Below are 22,372 nucleotides of genomic sequence, written 5' to 3' on the forward strand. Positions count from 1 at the left end.
AGGATACTCGTTGGGCCAAATGGCCTGTTTGTGCACTGTAGAGATTTTATGAAACAGCTGGATTGCGTACAGTAAGATATGAGGCAAACATGAGGGTTTGAGTCTATCCAGGAAACAAACCAAGGGCATGTGCTGCTTGTACAAGAGTATAGCAACATAAATGCAAGGCATCAGGCGGGTCGGTCAGAGAACCATTTGACATTGGCTGAGGTCACACATGAACTTCACTGAGGACACCCCCCAGTGAAATATAATAAATCTACTTTTAACTTTGGTAATGGTGTGTACACCGTTCCCGGAAATACTGCAATACCAGGCCGATGTGTGGGGTGAACAGAGCAAGCTCCTAGTCCATCCCCCTGCTGCAAAAATCAATTCAATACACAGTTCCCCACATGGGGGAATATCAGATATTAAACTGATAAGAACAGATACTACACATTGTTCTTAGCCAAGAGGCCGAGAAGCGATACCACAACTGTTGCGACCCATGCTGGTCACCGTTGCCCTCTGCCTTTACAATCGACCTGACTGTGTTCAAAGTTTTTGCCACTGACTGCTGGACCTTTTGTCGCTGTTATAACCCCTGTCCCAGGATTTCCAACTCGATCAGAAGATCGCTTTGCAGCAGTTGATCCGTTTCCGATCCAGTCGGTTTCACGGTCATGCAGATGAGGCTCAGGGACCAATCGGCTGTTCACTGGGGGCGGAGTCTCTGTGGAACGCGTCTGACTGAACCCAGCTGAGTGCTGCAGCGCCTCAAGGCGGCCATTCAGCCCGCGCTCTCCCTGTCAGCTCCGCTGTCCCAGCAACTTGCACAGTCCCAATCTATCAACAGCAAGCCCAGGCCTCTTTCATTACAGGGAATTTATCAATGCATTCGTGGAGAGAGGGATGGGAAGAGAAGTGAGTCAAAGAGAGAGAGAGAGATAGAGAGAGAAGGGGGAAGGAAGAGATAGGAGAGAATGAGAGACAGAACAGAGAGAGAGAGAAAGAGAATTCAAGGTTGGGAAGGGGAGAGAGGGAGAGGGAGAGAAAGAGACTCCGGGAGAGAGAGAAGGGGGAAAGAACACAAAAAAGAGAAGGAAGAGACAGGAGAGAGAGAGAGAGAGAGAGAGACTCCGACAGAGAGAGAGAGAAGGGAGAAAGAAGAGAGAAAGCAAGGAAGAGAGTGAGAGAGAGAGATTTGAATAATTATTCTCACCTGGATCAAGATACAGTGAAAAGAATACTTTTACGTTTTAAGATATCCAGCATCTCCTCCTCCCCCAGGTCCTGCATTGAATGGGTTACTCCCAATGCAACCAAACCCTCCCACAACTATTCCCACTTCTCATTAACACCCGACTTAGCATCAGGCCCTCTCTATTGGCTTCCCAACACCTACCTGTTTGTTTGCCTATCCCTTTTCCCTCTCCCTCTAGGCTCTGACTCCAGTACTCGATTCACTACACCCCCTTCCCGTCATCAGTGTAACCACTAGCCTTCCCCAGCTATGGCTGACACAGTGGCTCAGCGGTTAGCACTGCTGCCTCACGGCGCCAGAGACCCAGGTTCAATTCCACCCTCGGGCGACCGTGTCTGTGTGGAATTTGTACATTCTCCCCCCCAGTGTCTGCGTGGGTTTCCTCCGGATGCTCTGGTTTCCTCCCACAGTCCAAAGATTAGATTAGATTAGATTACTTACAGTGTGGAAACAGGCCCTTCGGCCCAACAAGTCCACACTGACCCGCCGAAGCGCAACCCACCCATACCCCTACCCCTACATTTACCCCTTTAACCTAACACTATGGGCAATTTAGCGTGGCCAATTCACCTGACCCTGCACATCTTTGGACTGTGGGAGGAAACCGGAGCACCCGGAGGAAACCCACGCAGACACGGGGAGAACGTGCAAACTCCACACAGTCAGTCGCCTGAGTCGGGAATTGAACCCGGGTCTCTGGCGCTGTGAGGCAGCAGTGCTAACCACTGTGCCACCGTGTCGCCCACTATGTTAAGGTGGACTGGCCATGCTAAATTGCCCATAGTGTACAGGCTAGGGTGGCATTAGTCAGGGGAGAATGTAGTGTAATAGGGTAGGGAAAAGGGTCTGGGTGGGATACTCTTCGGTGTGGATTAGTTGGTCCAAATGGCTTGTTTGGACACTGTAGGGATTCTATGAAGCAGTTTGATTCTGTACAGTAACGTATGAAGAAACAAACATGGGGATTTGAGTTTATCCAGCAAACAAACCGCAGGCATGTCTTGCTTGTACAAGACTATAACCACGAAATTTCAGGCATCTGGAGAGTTGGACAACCATTTGACATTTGCTGAAGTGTGGGGCAAACGTGTGAACCTAACAGAAAGTAACACTTCACTGAAATCACTACTGCAAAAGATGAATAAATCTGCTTTTAACTTTGGTAATGGTGTGTACACCATTCCCGGAGATACTGCAATACCAGGCCGATGTGTGGGGTGAACAGAGCAAGCTCCTAGTCCATCTCCCTGCTCCAAAAACCAATTTAATATACAGTGCCCCACAGGCGGGACTTACCAGAAAGTTCTCCTCCAAGGCACTCACCGTCCTGAGTCGCAAACAGACCGCTGTTCCTGAGGTGTCGCTGGGTCAAATTCCTGGAATTCCCTACCTAACAGCATTGTGGGTCCAACTACAGCAGATGGGCTGCAGTGGTTCAAGAGAGCAGCTCACCACCACCTTCTCAGGGACAGCTAGGGTCGGGCAATAAATGCTGCCATTGAAACAAAGGTCGTATTCATTTCCTGCTGTGTTCAGGCAGCTTCCCCATAAACACAAATCATTGCTTCTCTCACTTAGTGGGAATAGCTCCTTGGCATCCCACATCAGTCTAGGAGAAAGTGAGGATTGCAGATGTTGGAGATCAGAGTCGAAAGGTGTGGTGCTGGGAAAGTATCAGGAATGAAGAGCTTATGCTCGAAACGGCGACTCTCCTGCTCCTCGGATGCTGCCTGTTTTTCCACCACCACACTTTTCAATCCCACATCCATCTGAAAAGTTGCAAACAGTAAATTACTTCTGTGCACCCTTTCTTTGTCAGACATTGTCAATTACCGCTCTGCTTGTACCCACCTCTCTGTGTAGAATGAGGAGGGAGCTGACCTCCCTATGTAAACATGTCACGCTGCAGTTACACCCCATCACCACATGTGGCACCGCAGCACCTCGGTTTGACATCTCCTTCGACATCACTCGGAGATTGCTGGGAACATTTTAATCTGATCCCATGGGGCAAACGTGGAACCTAACATAAAGTAACACGTTTAAAATCACACAACACCAGGTTATAGTCCAGCAGGTTTACTTGGAAGCACTAGGTGGTTGTGTTACACAGCCACAGACTTACAGACAGACAGACACGCACACACACACGCACACTCACGCAGACCCTCTCATACACAAGCTCTCTCTCATATGCTCACACATACACTCCCACACTCACCGTCTCACAGACTTATACCCCGTTACACTCACTCACACAGATACACATACACGCACCCTCTCATAGACACTCAAAAGCCCCCGCACACACACACCCACATGCACACACCCCCACATGCACACACACCCACCCACCCCCATGCAAACGTACACACACACACATGCACACATGTTTGTGAGGTGAATTTGTAATTGCAGAATTACATTTGATTTTGATCAAAAACTGCATGAATCCATGTAAGATTCTGTAGATGCCTTTTTTAGATTAGAATCAGTCTGACCATTGGGACACAGACAGCCTCACACAGAGCACCTCACATCTTCAATGCATTGTCTGGGCCGACATGGCACCTATTGTTAAAGTTCCCTCGAGAATGTAGCCTTAAGAAAGTTCTGGAATTTACATATGAAAGAAAGACTTGAAACCAACATGGTCATTCTAAAAGATGCGAGACTTAACAAACAATCCGGGTCTTTCCCAATATACAATTTCAGTTCCATCAAGCTCCACAACCACCTGATGAAGGAACAGCGCTCCGAAAGCTAGTGATTCCAAATAAACCTGCTGGACAATAACAAACTGCTGTGTGATTTTTAACCTCATGCATGCCAGTCCAACACCTCAAAAATCATAAACTAACACTTGATTGAGACCACTACTGCCAAGGATGCAGAAATCTGCTTTTAACTTTGGTGATGTTGTGTACACCGTTCCCGGAGATACTGCAATACCCAGGCCGCTGTGTGGAGTGAACAGAGCAAGCTCCTAGTCCATCCCCCTGCTCCAAAAACCAATTTAATATACAGTGCCCCACAGGAGGGATATATCCCCCCGTGTCTGCGTGGGTTTCCTCCGGGTGCTCTGGTTTCCTCCCACAGCCCAAAGACGTACAGGTTAAGGCAGACTGGCCACGATAAATTACCCCGTAGGTGTCCATGGATGTACAGGTTAGGGTGGGTGAGCCATGGGAACTGCAGGGCTATAGGCATGGGGCGGGGGGAGGTTGTGTGTCTGAGTGGGATCCTCCTCGAAAGGCTGGTGTGGACTCAATGGGCCGAATGACCTGATTCCACACTCTGGGGATTCTATGGTTCTCAGTTCTGACTAACTGCTAAGGTAATCAAAAGCATAGAATCCCGACAGTGCGGAACAGGCCATTTGGCCCAACAAGTCCACATTGACCCTCCAAAGAGTATCCCACCCAGACACATTGCCCATTACTCTACATTTACCCCTTACTAATGCATCCTAACCTGCACATCCCTGAACGCTATGGGACAATTTAGTACAACCAATTCACCCTGACCTGCAGACCTTTGGACTGTGTGAGGGAACCGGAGCACCCGAAGGAAACCCACGCAGACACGGGGAGAGCGGAGAATGTGCAAACTCCACACGGACAGCAGCCTGAGAGGTGAATCGAACCATGGGATCACTACCCCCTGCAAGCTCCCAACCGAGTCACTCCCCTCCTGGATTGGAAATATAATCATCATCCCGGCAGTGTCACTGGGTCAGAGGCAGGTCCGAGGCTGGGAATCCTGCAGGGAGTCACTGCCCTCCTGGATTGGAAATATAATCATCATCCCGGCAGTGTCACTGGGTCAGAGGCAGGTCCGAGACTGGGAATCCTGCAGGGAGTCACTGCCCTCCTGGATTGGAAATATAATCATCATCCCGGCAGTGTCACTGGGTCAGAGGCAGGTCCGAGACTGGGAATCCTGCAGGGCGTCACTGCCCTCCTGACTAACCCCTCCCAAAGCCCTGTCCCACCATTGACAAGGCCCAAGTCAGGAGTGTGAGGGAATACTCCCCACTTGCCCCTGGATGGGGGAGGGGGCAGCCCGGATGACTCGCGAGAAGCTAATTTTCTGTTTCCTCTCTCCAGACGCTGCCGGACCTGCTGTGTTTCTCCAGCGCACTCTGTTTCTGGTGCGGTTCGTGGGGCTCTGTCCTCAGCTGCTGGCCGTCCGGCTGAGGAGAGGAAGCTCAACCCATTCGCAACCTCGGGGGCTTGGGGTGGGGGGGGGGGGTGGTCAGCCTCGCGTAACGGGGAAGATCCCAGGCAGGACCGGGGTCACGGACGCCATCGGCCCCTCAAAGGCAAGAGGCCCCAGTGATCCGTGTGCGGTGCCCGGCCTTGACCACGTCCTCCCCAGGACTGCCCACCACAGGCATCAGTGAAGGTGCACCAAGCGAGGAAGAGCCTTTTCCCCACACAAACAGATTCCCTCACGGTGGCTTGTTTGGAAAAACATTTCACTCCTGGGACAGAGGCCTCGCTGGCTGGGCCCAGCATTTATTGTGCCCTCCGTAATTGGGCTCCACCTCTTCCCCCCCCCCCCCCAGCCCAGCCCAGCGTCGAGAAGGTGGAGGCCAGTGGCCATCTTGAACCACTGCTGTTCCACATGCTGTAGGTCGACCCACAATGCCCTTGGCTGGGGGGAGGGGGCAGGGGCAGGGGAATTCTGGGATTGTGACCCAGTGACACCAAAGGGACGATGATTATATTTCCAATTCAGGATGAGGAATGGCTCGGAGGGGAACTTGCAGGGGGTGGTGTTCCCATGTATCTGTTGACCCAGTCTTTCTGGATGGTAGGGGTCGTGGGTTTGGAAGGTGAGTTTCTGTTACTCAGCGTCGGGGGGAGTGGTGGAGGAAGCGGGGGTTTGTGGGTGTGGGGCCAATCGAGCTGGGGGGGGGTTGCTTTGTCCCTAGACGCTGTTGAGCTTCTCGAATGTTGTCGGAGCTGCCCCCCCCATCCAGGGGCAAGTGGGGAGTATTCCCTCCCCCCTCCTGGCCTGTGCCTTGTGGATGGTTGGACAGGGCTCTGGGGGGGAGAGTCAGGAGGGGAGTGATTCGCTGCAGGATTCCCAGCCTCTGACCTGCTCTTGTAGCCACAATATTTATAGGGACTGGTCCAGTTCCGTTTCCGGTCAATAGTCACTCCCAGGATGTTGATAGTGGAGGATTCGTCGCCCCTTGTGGAGGGAGGGAGGAATTTCAGCAACAGCTGGTCCCACAAGGAATGCTGTGAGGGTTGGAGAGGTTTGAGCTATAGGGAGAGACTGAATAGATTGGGGTTTACTCCCCCACAGTGTGAGGGGCGACCTTATAGAGGTTTATGAAATCATAGGGGGCATGGAGAGGGTTAACACTCAAGGTCTTTTCCCGAGGCTAAGGGAGTCCAAAACTGGATGGGCATAGGTTAAAGGTTCGAGGGGAAACATTTAAAAAGAGACTGAAGACGGGCCACTTTTTCACACACAGAGGGTGGGTGGGTATATGGGACGAGCTGCCAGCGGAAGGGGTGCAGGCTAGCACAGTTACAGGTTGAGCGGGTGGACAGCGTCAAGTTTCTCAGAGTGACGGTAACCGACAACCTGTCCTAGACTTCCCACAGTCAGGAAGGCACAACAAAGCCTCCTCTTCCTCAAGCGGCTCAGGGAGTTTGGCATGTCCCCCAGCATCTGCGGGCCTCACTATCTCCTATGTCCAGAAGGACCCTCGACACCTTCCACAGATGTCGCCCTATTGAAAGCAGACTGTCTGGGTGCATCACGGTCTGGGACGGTAACTGCTCTTCCCAGGACCGGGAGAAACTACAGAAGGTGGTATGCGCAGCCCAGGCCGTCACGGACACCAACCTCCCACCCCATGGGCTGCGTTTACACATCTCGTCACCGTGGAAAAGGCTGCCAACATCATCAAAGACCCATCACACCTCGGGAATGATCTCCTCCAACCTCTTCGCTCAGGCAGAAAGGTGCAGAAGCTTGAACACATGCACCGGCAGGTTCAGGAACAGCTTCTTCCCAGCGGTTATTAGACTGACGAAAGGATTCTCTAACCTCAAATAATGCCGATCTCGCTAATGTTGGTGGGGCCTAGTGAACGCCCTGTGCAAAGTAACCTGTACACCTCTGCCTAAGTTATTTTTTGATCTGTACACCCCCGCTTACTATCATCTGCCTGTACCAAAAAGCTTCTGACTGTACTTTGGTACACGTGACAACAGATCAATTTACCAATCATTTAAAAGGGCACCTGGATGGATACATGAATAGGAAGGGTTGCACCGATCTAGTCCCAAATGCTGGCAAATGGGACTAGATCGGGTTAGGATATCTGGATTAAACTAATCCAGCAGGGGGATGGGAACCTGGATTGTAGCTCCAGTGCACAGGAGGTTGAGAGTAGTGAGGTCAGAAATAATGTTTCAAGGTGGCAAGAGTGGGTCGGAGGCAGGAAGGTGGTTTGATGTGTCTCTACTTCACCGCCAGGAGCATCTGGAATAAGGTGAGTGAACTTACAGCACGGGGTCGCTACCTGGGACTTCGATGTTGTGGCCATTTCGGAGACATGGAGAGAGCAGGGACAGGAATGGTTGTTATAGGGTTCCTGGGTTTAGATGGTTCAGTAAGAACAGGGAAGGTGGTAAAAGAGGGGGAGGTGTGGCATTGTTAGTCAAGGACAGTATTACGGTGGCAGAAAGAAGGTTTGATGAGGACTCATCTACTGAGGTAGTATGGGCTGAGGTTAGAAACAGGAAAGGAGAGGTCACCCTGTTGGGAGTTTTCTACAGGTCTCCGAATACTTCCAGAGATGTTGAGGAAAGGATAGCAAAGATGATTCTGGACAGGAGCGAGAGTGACAGGGTGGTTGTTATGGGAGACTTTAACTTTCCAAATATTGACTGGAAACGCTATAGTTTGAGTACTATAGATGGGTCAGTTTTTGTCCAATGTATGCAGGAGGGTTTCCTGATACAGTATATAGACAGGCCAACAAGGGGTAAGACCACATTAGGTTTGGTACTGGGTAAAGAACCCAGCCAGGTGTTAGATTTGGAGGTAGGTGAGCACTTTGGTGATAGTGACCACAATTCGGTTACGTTTACTTTAGCGATGGAAAGGGAGAGGTATATACAGTTCGGTAAGAGTTATAGCTGGGAGAAAGGCAATTATGATGTGATTAGGCAAGACTTAGGATGCATAGGATGGGGAAGGAAACTGCAGGGGATGGACACAATTGAAATGTGGAGCTTATTCAAGGAACAGCTACTGCGGGTCCTTGATAAGTATGTACCTGTCAGGCAGGGAGGAAGTCGTTAAGCGAGGAAGCCGTGGTTTACGAAGGAAGTTGAATCTTTTGCCAAGAGGAAGTAGGAGGCTTATGTTAGGATTGGCGAGTAGAAATCTGGAGTCAGTATAATTGCTTGCTTCAGGATGTCCAGACTTGAATGAATTTGGCATACGGGACACATTGGGCAACGATTAAAGACTCCGTTGTCTTTCACCTGGGTAGTGGACTCATGCAGAGACACAACCAACTTACATTGAAAATATTGTTTGATTTGCAAATGGAACGGCTGAGAAGCATCTTACCATGAGCTAAATACTCTTTATTTCTGTTATTCCTTCTGTTACTTGGCTGATGGTAAGATTCTTGGCAGTGTGGATGAGCAGAGAGATCTCGGTGTCCAGGTACTTACTTAGATTAGATTAGATTAGATTACTTACAGTGTGGAAACAGGCCCTTCGGCCCAACAAGTCCACACCGCCCCGCCGAAGCATATACCACCCAGACCCATTCCCCTAAATTTACCTCTTCACCTAACACTACGGGCAATTTAGCATGGCCAATTCACCTAACCTGCACATTTTTGGATTGTGGGAGGAAACCGGAGCACCCGGAGGAAACCCACGCAGACACGGGGAGAATGTGCAAACTGCACACAGAGAGTCGCCAGAGGTGGGAATTGAACCCGGGTCTCTGGCGCTGTGAGGCAGCAGTGCTAACCACTGTGCCACCGTGCCACCCAGCAGGGTGGCACATAGATCCCTGGAAGTTGCCACCCAGGTTGATAGGGTTGTTAAGAAGGTGTACGGTGTGTTAGCTTTTATTCATAGAGGGATTGAGTTTCGGAGCCATGAGGTCATGCTGCAGCTGTACAAAACTCTGGTGCGGCCGCATTGTGGAGTATTGTGTACAGTTCTGGTCACCGCATTATCGGTGGAGAATGTGGAAGCTTTGGAAAAGGGTTCAGACGAGATTTACCAGGATGTTGCCTGGTATGCAGGGAAGGTCTTAAGAGGAAAGGCTGAGGGGCTTGAGGCTGTTTTCGTTAGAGAGAAGAAGGTTGAGAGGTGACCTAGTAGAGACATACAAGATAATCAGAGAGTTAGATAGGGTGGACAGTGAGGGCCTTTTCTCTCGGATGGTGATGGCTAGCATGAGGGGACAGAGCTTTAAATTAAGGGTGACAGATATAGGAGAGATGTCAAGAGTTAGGTTCTTTACCCAGAGAGTAGTAGGGGTGTGGAACGCCCTTCCTGCAACAGCAGTAGACTCACCCAACTTTAGGGTATTTAAATGGTAGTTGGATAGGCATATGGATGAGAATGGGGATAGTGTAGGTTAGATGAGCTTCAGATTGGTTCCACAGGTTGGCACAACATCGAGGGCCGAAGGGCCTGTACTGTGCTGTAATGTTCTATGGTTGGAGTGCATGAGTTAGGGTCTAATTCCGTGCTGCTCAACTCTACCACTTCAGGACCACCTGTGACGGTATGGCACACTGCCCAACGTGATACTGAACTGTGCGAGAACTGGGGGGGTGGCAAGGGCTATAAATGGTGCCAGGTCCCACACAGAGAAGCAGCAGCCCAGATCACAATGTCACGGCTCCACCCCCCACCCTACCCCCTTCTTCAGGACTTTGGGGAGGGCGTGAGGGTGGGTGCAAGGGGAACCGCACCAGTCCTGACAAAGGGTTACACCCGAAACGTTGACGTCTCCACCTCCTGATGCCAGCCTGTCTTGCTGTGTTCTTCCAGCCTCCCTCTGGCCTACACTCGATGCCAGCCCCTGCAGGGTTTTTTTTCGTTTCTGTCTCTGACGAAGTGGGCAACGTACGAGAGGCGAGGGTGTGCAGCGCTGGAAAAGCACAGCCGGTCAGGCAGCATCCGAGGGGCAGCGGGAGAGTCGACGTCACGGGCATGACGTCAGGAGTTGCTGGGACCGTGGGATCGCCCTGTGGCGTTTCCTGTCTTATCACCATCACCACTCTGCAAAGCGGCAAGAGAGAGTCTACCGACACCCAGCCTCTCCACCGCACCCCCCCCCACCCCCCCCCCAAACCCCCACCCCCCCCCACAATCCCGTCCCACACCCAGTCAGCGCTCAGCCTGGCAGTTACAGCACCTACCTGCTGGCGGCAGTGTTTCCGCTAGATGGCCCAACGCTCTGAGGTGTCTGTCTGGGCGTCACTGCAGGGACACAAGGAGGAGACAAGATTAACCAAGGCCGCTCGCGTCGACGGGCTGAGCGTGCTCCAGTCGGCCTGGCCCCGCCAATTCCAGCAACCCTACAGGAGGGTCGATCCCAAATCCTTCCCCACCCCCCATCCACATCACCCCGAACCTCAGCTCAACGCCGCACCACTGCGCCCCGTTCTTGACTCGGTCAGGGGCGGCTGGGGGGGGGGGGGGAGCCTTCCACGTCTGAATGTAACTGCACAGCATGGACGGGTCGGACCGAAAGGCCTGTTCCTGTGCTGTCCATCTCCGTGACTGTCTGACAGTACTGGCGGAGGGAAGGCAGCGGGCTATCAGAGGGTCAGAGGCACACCAACACAGCCTCTGCACTCTCCTCCTGTTCCCCAAGGAAGGGGGCCTGATCACTACCAACTGAGCAGACTGCCCCTCTCCAGCCCAGGAGAAACCCAGCAAGCCAAGGGGAAAAAGGATTTCGTGCTCACTTCCCGGTGTCCCTCCCGGGTCAGCCAGACAGGACGGGCTGGGTCTGCAGGAAGCAGAGGAGACCATTCAGCCCCTCGGGTCTGTACGCAGGAACAGGAGGAGGCCATTCAGCACCTTGCATCTGTACACAGGAACAGGAGGAGGTCATTGAGCCCCTTGAGCCTGTTTGCAGGAAGCAGAGGAAGCCACTCAGCCCCTCAGACCTGCTGCACAAGAGCAGACGTCTATTCAGCCCTGATGAATCTACTAAAATAGAACGTAGAACATTCCAGCGCAGTACAGGCCCTTCAGCCCTCGATGTTGAGCTGATCTATTAAACCAACCTGAAGCCCATTTAACCTACACTAGTTGTAGAGTCATAGACCTGAGCAGCACGGAATTAGACCCTAACCCATCCATGCCGAACACAGAACATAGGACATTCCAGCACAGTACAGGCCCTTCGGCCCTCGATGTTGAGCCGACCTGTGTGACCAATGTGAAGCCCATCTTGCAGGCAGTGCGTTCCATGCCCCTACTACTCTCTGAGAAAAGAAACTACCTCTGACATCTGTCCTATATCTATCACCCCTCAGTTTAAAGCTATGTCCCCTCATGCTAGCCATCACCATCCAGGGAAAAGGCTCTCACTGTCCACCCTATCTGATTATCTTATGTGTCCCTATTAAGTCACCTCTCAACCTTCCTCTATCTAACAAAAACAGCCTCAAGTCCCTCAGCCTTTCCTCATACCCATCCTTCTACACCCTCATTCAAGTCGTTTATAAAAATGACAAACAGCAGTGGACCCAAAACAGATCCTTGTGGTACCCCACTAGTAACTGAACATTTCCCATCAACCATCACCCTCTGTCTTCTTTCAGCTGGCCAGTTTCTGATCCAAACCGCTAAATTACCCTCAATCCCAAGCCTCTGTATTTTGTGAAATAACTTACCGTGGGGAACCTTATCGAAGGCTTTACTGAAATCCAAATACACCACATCAACTGCTTTACCCTCATCCACCTGTTTGGTTACCTTCTCAAAGAACTCAATAAGGTTTGTGAGGCATGACCGACCCTGGCAAAACCGTGTTGACTATCCCTGATCAAATTATTCCTTCCTAGATGATTATAAATCCTATCTCTTATAACCCTTTCCAACACTTTACCCACAACTGAAGTAAGGCTCACTGGTCTATAATTACCAGGATTGTCTCTACTCCCCTTCCTGAACAAGGGAACTACATTTGCTCTCCTCCAGTCTTCTGGCACTATTCCTGCAGATAACGATGACATAAAGATCAAAGCCAGAGGCTCTGCAAGCTCCTCCCTGGCTTCTCAGAGAATCCTCGGATTAATCCCATCCGGCCCAGGGGACTTACCTATTTTTATGCTTTTCAGAATTGCTAATACCTCCTCCTTGTGAAACTCAGTCCCATCGAGTCTAGTCGCCTATATCTCAGTATTCTCTCCAACAATATTGTCTTTTTCTAATGTGAATACTGATGAAAAATAGACACTTCTCCTCTCTGCTCGGACTCCACACACAACTTCCCACTACTGTCCTTGATTGGCCCTGATCTTACTCTAATCATTCTTTTATTCCTGATATTCCTATAGAAAGCCTTAGAGTTTTCCTTGATCCTATCTTCTCATATCCCCTCCTGGCTCTTCCTAGCTCTCTCTTTAGGTCTTTCCTGGATAACGTGCAACTCCCAAGCATCCTAACTGAGCCTTCACGTCTCATCCTAACATAAGCCACCTTCCTCTTGACAAGAGATTCAACTTCTCCAGTAAACCTCGGCTCCCTCGCTCGACCACTTCCTCCCTGCCTGACAGGTACATACTTATCAAGGACCCGCAGTAGCTGTTCTTTGAATAAGCTCCACATTTTGATTGTGCCCATCCCCTGCAGTTTCCTTCCCCATCCTGTGCATCCTAAACCGTGCCTAATCACACTGTAATTGCCTTTACCCCAGCTGCAACCGGAGTGGACCAGACAGGCCTCTTGGGACAGAAGAAGGACATTCAGCCCCTCGAGCCTGGTACCCCAGGAACAGGAGGATGGTTATTCAGTCCCTCACACCCGCTGCACATGAAGAACAGGAGTCCATTCATAATCTCAACGCTGTTACAATGGAACAGAGGAGGCTGTTTGGTCTTCCAACCTGATGCCCAGGAACCAGAGTGCGGTCTACAACCTGCTTTAACCTGTTAGGCAGGAAAACCTACCCAGGAACAAGTGAACGTCCTGATCCTAGCTACAGCTACAACACTGGCATCCAGCCGACAATGTGGAAGAATTGCCCAGGTGTGTCCTCCACACAGGAAGCTGAACAAGTCCAACTCAGCCAATTCTTGCCCCATCGGTCTATTCTGATCAGGAAAATGATGGAAGGTGTCACCAACAGTGTTACCCAAGCAGCTCTCTGCTCAGCAATAACCTGCTCAGTGACGGGATCCCCCCCCCCCCCCCCCCCCCAGGGTCATTCAGCTCCTGTCCTCATTACGGCCTTGGTTCAAACACGGACACAGAGTTGAATCCCAGAGTGGAGGTGAGGAGGAGGGAGCGTGACAGCTACAGCCCTTGACACCAAGGCTACGTTTGACCAAGTGTGGCATCAAGGAGCCCCTACAAAAAAACAGGAATCAATGGGTATCAAGGGGCCACACTCTCTGGTGGTTGGAGTCATACCTGACACCAAGGAAGATGGTCGTGGTTGTGGGAGGGTCAGTCACCTCACCCTCCAGGACCATCTCTGCAGGAGTCCCTCGGGGTAATGTCCCAGGGCCCCGACCACCTTCATCAATATTTTATAAATGTACGACCGAGAGGAGGCCACTCGTCCCTTTGGGCCTGTTCCATCACTCAATAAGATAAAAACAATGACTGCAGATGCTGGAAACCAGATTCTGGATTAGTGTTGCTGGAAGAGCACAGCAGTTCAGGCAGCATCCGAGGAGCAGTAAAATCGACGTTTGCTGCTCCTCGGATGCTGCCTGAACTGCTGTGCTCTTCCAGCAACACTGATCCAGAATCTATCACTCAATAAGTTGATCTTTCCTTTTGCATTACGGGCAAAAACAAACCAACGCATGATTCGTTTCGTCATTTTGTTTATTCAAGATGGGGGTCCTGAGTCTCTGCCTCCCATACCTCGGCGGCCAGGAAGGAAGGGAACAGCGCGTAGATCGGAAAGACGCGTGGACAAGACAACTCCGACTTCGATCTGGGTCCCACTTACCTCTGCTCGAGGGAGAAGTGATGGCGATTGGACGAGGGGTATTGGACCTGAAAGAGAAAGAAAGAGAAATCATTGATATGCAATACCTTCTGGGGTTTGCCGTAATGAAGGTGCTCTTCCTACTCCCCGTGAGGACTCTGGGTCTGTCAGACAGGAACAGGAGGAGACTAAAACAACTGCAGATGCTGGAATCCAAGGTGGACAAGTGGGAGGCCAGAAGGACACAGCCAGCCAGGCAGCATCAGGAGCTGGACAAGGCAACGGTTCGGGTGGAACCCTTCATCAGGAACAGCAGGAGGCCATTCGGCCCTCCCCTCCAGACTGTTACATAGGAACAGGAGGATGCCATTCGGCCCTCCCCCTCCAGACTGTTACACAGGAACAGGAGGAGGCCATTCGGCCCCACCCCCTCCAGACTGTTACACAGGAACAGGAGGAGGCCATTTGGCCCTTCCCTCCAGACTGTTACACAGGAACAGGAGGAGGCCATTCGGCCCCACCCCCTCCAGACTGTTACACAGGAACAGGAGGAGGCCATTCGGCCCCACCCCCTCCAGACTGTTACACAGGAACAGGAGGAGGCCATTCGGCCCTCCCCCTCCAGACTGTTACACAGGAACAGGAGGAGGCCATTCGGCCCTCCCCCTCCAGACTGATACACAGGAACAGGAGGAGGCCATTCGGCCCTCCCCCTCCAGACTGTTACACAGGAACAGGAGGAGGCCACAGCCCCCGAAAGATCACATTCTGATTTTAAGGTTATTCCCACTTGATTCTAACCAGCCTGTCAAAACCTTGAGGAACTCTGAACAGACAAGTTGGACCAAAGGGTCTGTCTCCGTGCTGTACATTTCTATGACTTGAATCTGATCAGTCTTTAACCTTCCACCTTTATGCTCTGACAAAGGGTCACAGAGAGGGAAACATCGATTCTCTCCGTGGAGGCTGTTGGTCCTGCTCAGTGTTTCCGGAACTTTCTATTTTCCTTCCGGGCTTCCAGCATCTTTGCAGCTGTATCCCCGCCCATACTTAGAGTCATAGAGATGTACAGCACGGAAACAGACCCTTCGGACCAACCCATCCGTGCTGACCCAGATATCCCTAACCCGATCAAGTCCCGTTTGCCAGCACTTGGCCCATATCCCTACAAACCCTTCCTATTCATGTCCCCATCCAGATGCCTTTTAAATGCTGTCATTGTACCAGCCTCCGCCACTTCCTCTGGCAGCTCATTCCACACACGCACCACCCTCTGGGTGAAAACGTTACCCCTTAGGTCCCTTTTAAATCTTTCCACCTCACCTTAAACCTATGGCCCACTAGTTCTGGACTCCCCAACCCCAGGGAAGAGACCTTGTCTGTTTATCCAACCCATGCCCCTCATGATTTTATAAACCTCTATAAGGTGACCCCTCACACTCTGGGGGAGTAAACCCCAACCTATTCAGTCTCTCCCTATAGCTCAAACTCTCCAACCCTCACAGCATTCCTGTGGGATTACTGTTGTTGAAAATCCTCCCTCTACAAGGGACGCTCAAGTGAAAATCTAGCACCTTATTTTGGAGGGTCAGTCATTGGTGAAGCCACTGGAGATGTTTGAGTCAAAGCTGTTGTGCAAGACAGCCTGTACCCGAAAGAGTGAGCTAACACTTCATAGAATCCAGACAGTATGAAAGCAGGCCATTCCACCATAAAGTCCACACCAACTCTCCGAAGACCATCCCACCCAGGCCCCTGTAACCCTACATTTCACATGACTAACTCACCTAGCCCACACATCACTGGGTACTATGGGTAATTTAGCACGGCCAATCCACCCTAACCTGCACATCCCTGGGCACTATGGGTAATCAACACGGACATTTACTATAAACCGACCGACTCCCACAGCTACCTAGACTACACCTCCTCCCACCCTGCCCCCTGTAAAAACGCCATCCCATTCTCCCAATTCCTTCGTCTCCGCCGCATCTGCTCCCAGGAGGACCAGTTCCAAAATACGTACAACCCAGATGGCCTCCTTCTTCAAAGACCGCAATTTACTCCTAGACGTGGTCGACGATGCCCTCCACCGCATCTCCTCCACTTCCCGCTCCTCCGCCCTTGAGCCCCGCCCCTCCAACCGCCACCAGGACAGAACCCCACTGGTCCTCACCTACCACCCCACCAACCTCCATATACAGCGTATCATCCGCCGTCATTTCCGCCACCTCCAAACGGACCCCACCACCAAGGATATATTTCCCTCCCCTCCCCTATCAGCATTCTGTAAAGACCACTCCCTCCGTGACTCCCTCGTCAGGTCCACACCCCCCACCAACCCAACCTCCAATCCCGGCACCTTCCCCTGCAACCGCAAGAAATGTAAAACGTGCGCCCACATCTCCCCCCTCACTCCCCTCCAAGGCCCCAAGGGATACTTCCATATCCGCCACAAATTCACCTGCACCTCCACACACATTATTTATTGCATCCGCTGCACCCGATGTGGCCTCCTCTATATTGGGGAGACAGGCCGCCTACTTGCGGAACGTTTCAGAGAACACCTCTGGGACACCCGGACAAACCAACCCAACCACCCTGTGGCTCAACACTGCAACTCCCCCTCCCCCTCCCACTCCACCAAGGACATGCAGGTCCTTGGCCTCCTCCATCGCCAGACCATAGCAACATGACGGCTGGAGGAAGAGCGCCTCATCTTCCACCTAGGAACCCTCCAACCCAACCGGGCTGAACTCAGATTTCTCCAGTTTTCTCATCTCCCCTCCCCTCACCTTGTCTCAGTCAAATCCCACAAATTCAGCACCGCCTTCCTAACCTGCAATCTTCTTCCTGACCTCTCCGCCCCCATCCCACTCCGGCCTATCACCCTCACCTTGACCTCCTTCCACCTATTGCATTTCCAACACCCCTACCCCAAGTCCCTCCTCCCTACCTTTTATCTTAGCCTGCTGGACACACTTTCCTCATTCCTGAAGAATGGCTTATGCCCAAAACATTCTCCTGTTCCTTGGATGCTGCCTGACCTGCTGCGCTTTTCCAGCAACGCATTTTCACCACTATGGGTAATTTAGGACGGCTAATCCACTCTAACCTGCATATCCCTGGGCACTATGGCTAATTTAGCATGGCCAATCCACCCTAACCTACACATCCCTGAGCACTATGGGTAATTATAGCACGGTCAATACACCCTAACCTGCACATCCCTGGACACTATGGGTAATTTAGCACGGCCAATCCACCCTAACCTACACATCCCTGAGCACTATGGGTAATTATAGCACGGCCAATACACCCTAACCTGCACATCCCTAGACACTATGGGTAATTTAGCACGGCCAATCCAGCCTAACCTACACATCCCTGAGCACTATGGGTAATTTAGCATGGCCAATCCACCCTAACCTGCACATCCTTGGGCACTATGGGTAATTTAGCATGGCCAATCCACCCTAACCTGCACATCCCTGGGCACTATGGGGTCATTTAGCATGGCCAATCTACCCTAACCTGCACATCCCTGGACACTATGGGTAATTTAGCACGGCCAATCCACCCTAACCTGCACATCCCTGGACTGTGGGAGGAAACCGGAGCACCCGGAGCGAACCCACGCAGACACAGGGAGAATGTGTGAACTCCACACAGACAGTCACCCCGAGGCTGGAGTTGAACCCGGCTCCCTGGTGCCGTGAGGCAGCAGTGCTAACCACTGAACCACCACCTGCAAAGGCACTACAAGATAAATTCCAACCACTAGCACACAAAGGAATGATCTTGGGAGGAGATAACCAGTGTGTATCTCATGAGTGTCAGCGTGTACTTGGGTGTTCTGGCCTGAACAAGCAATGGAGCTGACCGAAATGTGAATTTACTCTCATCCCCAGCCTCAGAATCTCACAAGAGCCGTGGAGTGCAGAGCGAGTGTAGCTAGCTCTTAAGTACAATGTCATAAATGTATTCTGTCACTCAAGATCCACTCAGCATCTGCAGAAGACTCTGTGTAGGTACCCGCCACCCCGTGGTGTCAGTGATACAAACAAGTGAGAGAACTGCTGTGAGTCTCCAGGAGGAACGGGGGTTGGAATGATCATCAGCCGGACAGATGAATGGTGATGCAGATAGCTTGGGTTCAATTCTAGCACTGGATGAGGAGACCACGAAGGACTCTCAATCTCCTTAACCTCTCCCCTCACTTGCGGCGCAGTAACTCTCAGATTCAACCCACCACCCTTTGCGAGTGTCCAATGAGAGAGCAGCATTACGTCACTATGGCGACTTCCCTGTTACTCGAGGCATCTCTGATGGTTCCAGTGAAGTGCAGAAACCGTGCCCCCCCCACCCCCCCACCCCTCCCCCCGCCTCAGGGAGGATGGGGGAATGCGAGGATGTCAGTGAGTAATACCCACCGGGAAAGGAAGCAGAAGGGACAGGAGGAGACTCTTTGAGATGCTGTGAGTGGTCCTGGAATCCAGGATCAGAGAGTGCGGTGGAAGCAGGTTCAGTCTTTGGAATATTGCGTTCATTCTGGTCTCCCTGCTGTCAGAAGGATGGTGTGAAACTTGAAAGGGTTCAGAAAAGATATACAAGGATGTTGGAGGGTATGAGCTACAGGGATAGGCTGAACAGGCTGGGGCTGTTGTCCTTGGAGCATCGGAGGCTGAGGGGGTGACCTTATAGAGGTTTATAAAATCATGAAGGACATGAATCGGATAAATAGAGAAAGTCTTTTCCCTGGGGTGGGGGGAGTCCAGAACTAGAGGGTGTAGGTTTAGGGGGAGAGGGGAAAGGGGCCTAAGGGGCAACTTTTTCATGCAGCCGGTGGTGCGTGTATGGAATGAGCTGCCAGAGGAAGTGGTGGAGGCTGGTACAATGACAGCATTTAAAAGGCATCTGGATGGGGACATGAATAGGAAGGGTTTGGAGGGATATGGGCCAAGGGCTGGCAGGTGGGACTAGATTAATTTCCGATAAATTGTTGATGTGAACGAGTTGGACCAAAGCGTCTGTTTCCGTGATGCACACATCTCTGACTCTAATCAAGGCAGTGAAAAGGCAATTAGACAGTTTCTTCAAAAAGGATGGTGGCGTATGATCACTGGGGGAAAGAGGGACACAGTGAAACGCTGGTTCAGGGAGGAGGAGGTGAAGGGCTTCCTTCTGCGGTCTCACCGTTCGGGGGTGGCGTCAAAGACAATGCAAGGCCAGAACTAGAGGAGACGCCGGAAATCTCAGGGTTGAAGGGATGGACGCGATTTGAAAACAACGCTGAGAGTTTGAAAGCTGAGGCATTGCCAAAGGTTTACTGCAGGACAGTGAGGACAGGGGCTGGTTAGTTCAGGGGTGGGAATGACCAGGACCACCTCAAGGTCAGAAACATGGACGGCTGACCGAGAGAAATAGGGAGAGATAGGGAGAGAGAGAGAGAGAGAGAGAGATAGAGAGAAAGTCAAAGTCTGACCAGTCAAGGCCTGATACACTGTCAAAGAACCTCCCCATTAGAGAGAGGAATGAAAGAAAGGTGACTTGCGTCAGTAGAAAAGTGAAAGAGAGGACAGACCCCACAACGATGCTGGGAGAGAAATGAACATGCAAAATCATGTCATACTGTAGTCACTTAGATCTGAAGGACAAAACACTGACCTTCGAACATGGAGGTCGTTTGGTGGAATCTGCAGGAGACAGGAAATAAAAACCACACATTTAAAATGATCAAACCTGCGAGAGAGCAAACGTAACTTTAGCCAAATGGATCAGTGAATCGGTAAAGTGACAGGAGGCAGATGGCAAGGGACAATTGGAAGATAGGACTCAGACAACATGACTGTCAAAGGAAGGAAACCTTGGGGTTCTACAACAGGGTGGGAGCAGGGTAAAGGGGGACAGCAGAGGGAACGGTGAGTGTGAGAGAGAGCAGAGGGGACGGTGAGTGTGTGAGAGAGCAGAGGGGACAGTGAGTGTGTGACAGCAGAGGGGACAGTGAGTGTGAGAGAGCAGAGGGGACAGTGAGTGTGAGAGAGAGCAGAGGGGACGGTGAGTGTGAGACAGCAGAGGGGACAGTGAGTGTGAGAGAGCAGAGGGGACAGTGAGTGTGAGAGAGAGCAGAGGGGACAGTGAGTGTGTGAGAGAGCAGAGGGGACAGTGAGTGTGAGAGAGCAGAGGGGACAGTGAGTGTGAGAGAGAGCAGAGGGGACAGTGAGTGTGTGAGAGAGCAGAGGGGACAGTGAGTGTGTGACAGCAGAGGGGACAGTGAGTGTGAGAGAGCAGAGGGGACAGTGAGTGTGAGAGAGAGCAGAGGGGACGGTGAGTGTGAGACAGCAGAGGGGACAGTGAGTGTGAGAGAGCAGAGGGGACAGTGAGTGTGAGAGAGAGCAGAGGGGACAGTGAGTGTGAGAGAGAGCAGAGGGGACGGTGAGTGTGTGAGAGAGCAGAGGGGACGGTGAGTGTGAGAGAGAGCAGAGGGGACGGTGAATGTAAGAGAGAGCAGAGGGGACAGTGACTGTGTGAGAGAGCAGAGGGGACAGTGAGTGTGAGAGAGAGCAGAGGGGACAGTGAGTGTGAGAGAGGGTAGAGGGGACGGTGAGTGTGAGAGAGCAGAGGGGACGGTGAGGGTGAGAGAGAGCAGAGAGGACAGTGAGTGTGAGAGAGACCAGAGGGGTCGGTGAGTGTGAGAGAGACCAGAGGGGTCGGTGAGTGTGAGAGAGAGCAGAGGGGACAGTGAGTGTGTGAGCGAGCAGAAGGGACAGTGAGTGTGAGAGAGCAGAGGGGACAGTGAGTGTGTGAGAGAGCAGAGGGGACAGTGAGTGTGAGAGAGCAGAGGGGACAGTGAGTGTGAGAGAGAGCAGAGGGGACAGTGAGTGTGAGAGAGAGCAGAGGGGACAGTGAGTGTGTGAGAGAGCAGAAGGGACAGTGAGTGTGAGAGAGCAGAGGGGACGGTGAGTGTGTGAGAGAGCAGAGGGGACAGTGAGTGTGAGAGAGCAGAGGGGACGGTGAGTGTGAGAAAGAGCAGAGGGGACAGTGAGTGTGAGAGAGAGCAGAGGGGACAGTGAGTGTGAGAGAGCAGAGGGGACAGTGAGTGTGAGAGAGAGCAGAGGGGACGGTGAGTGTGAGAGAGAGCAGAGGGGACAGTGAGTGTGAGAGAGAGCAGAGGGGACGGTGAGAGTAAGAGAGAGCAGAGGGGACGGTGAGTGTGAGACAGCAGAGGGGACAGTGAGTGTGAGAGAGCAGAGGGGACAGTGAGTGTGAGAGAGAGCAGAGGGGACGGTAAGTGTGTGAGAGCAGAGGGGACAGTGAGTGTGTGAGAGAGCAGAGGGGACGGTGAGTGTGAGAGAGAGCAGAGGGGACGGTGAGTGTGAGAGAGACCAGAGGGGACAGTGAGTGCGAGAGAGAGCAGAGGGGACGGTGAGTGTGAGAGAGAGCAGAGGGGACAGTGAGTGTGAGAGAGAGCAGAGCGGACAGTGAGTGTGTGAGAGAGCAGAGGGGACAGTGAGTGTGAGAGAGCAGAGGGGACGGTGAGTGTGAGAGAGACCAGAGGGGACAGTGAGTGTGAGAGAGAGCAGAGGGGACGGTGAGTGTGAGAGAGAGCAGAGGGGACAGTGAGTGTGAGAGAGAGCAGAGGGGACAGTGAGTGTGTGAGAGAGCAGAGGGGACAGTGAGTGTGAGAGAGCAGAGGGGACGGTAAGTGTGAGAGAGAGCAGAGGGGACGGTGAGTGTGAGAGAGAGAGCAGAGGGGACAGTGAGTGTGAGAGAGAGCAGAGGGGACAGTGAGTGTGAGAGAGAGCAGAGGGGACGGTGAGTGTGAGAGAGAGCAGAGGGGACAGTGAGTGTGAGAGAGAGCAGAGGGGACAGTGAGTGTGTGAGAGAGCAGAGGGGACAGGGAGTGTGAGAGAGCAGAGGGGACAGTGAGTGTGTGA

The 22,372-nt window shown here is 52.1% G+C and overlaps 1 protein-coding gene, 1 non-coding gene and 2 pseudogenes across 2 annotated transcripts in view; all 4 read right to left on the reverse strand.

Moving 5' to 3' along the window:
* LOC122545955 (E3 ubiquitin-protein ligase RNF212B-like) overlaps positions 1–22,372 on the reverse strand; it is a 442,187-nt gene that overhangs the window by 247,836 nt on the left and 171,979 nt on the right. Inside the window, exons 6-8 of the mRNA XM_087974890.1 lie at positions 20,103–20,131; positions 14,457–14,503; positions 10,678–10,738 (exon numbers count right to left, since the gene is read on the reverse strand). Of these exons, the coding sequence (XP_087831016.1) occupies positions 10,678–10,738; positions 14,457–14,503; positions 20,103–20,131 (137 nt within the window). The remainder of the gene's footprint in view (positions 1–10,677; positions 10,739–14,456; positions 14,504–20,102; positions 20,132–22,372) is intronic.
* Positions 280–471, reverse strand: LOC122546293 (U2 spliceosomal RNA). The gene has a single exon (XR_006310708.2). It is a non-coding gene; the product is annotated as a U2 spliceosomal RNA (small nuclear RNA).
* Positions 2,414–2,549, reverse strand: LOC122546295 (U2 spliceosomal RNA; annotated as a pseudogene).
* On the reverse strand, positions 4,165–4,290 carry LOC122546296 (U2 spliceosomal RNA; annotated as a pseudogene).

The sequence above is a fragment of the Chiloscyllium plagiosum genome, unplaced genomic scaffold (genome assembly GCF_037043375.1).
Source record: "Chiloscyllium plagiosum isolate Xiang-an unplaced genomic scaffold, Cpla_swu_hap1 HiC_scaffold_27, whole genome shotgun sequence".
NCBI classification, from domain to species: Eukaryota; Metazoa; Chordata; class Chondrichthyes; order Orectolobiformes; family Hemiscylliidae; genus Chiloscyllium; species Chiloscyllium plagiosum.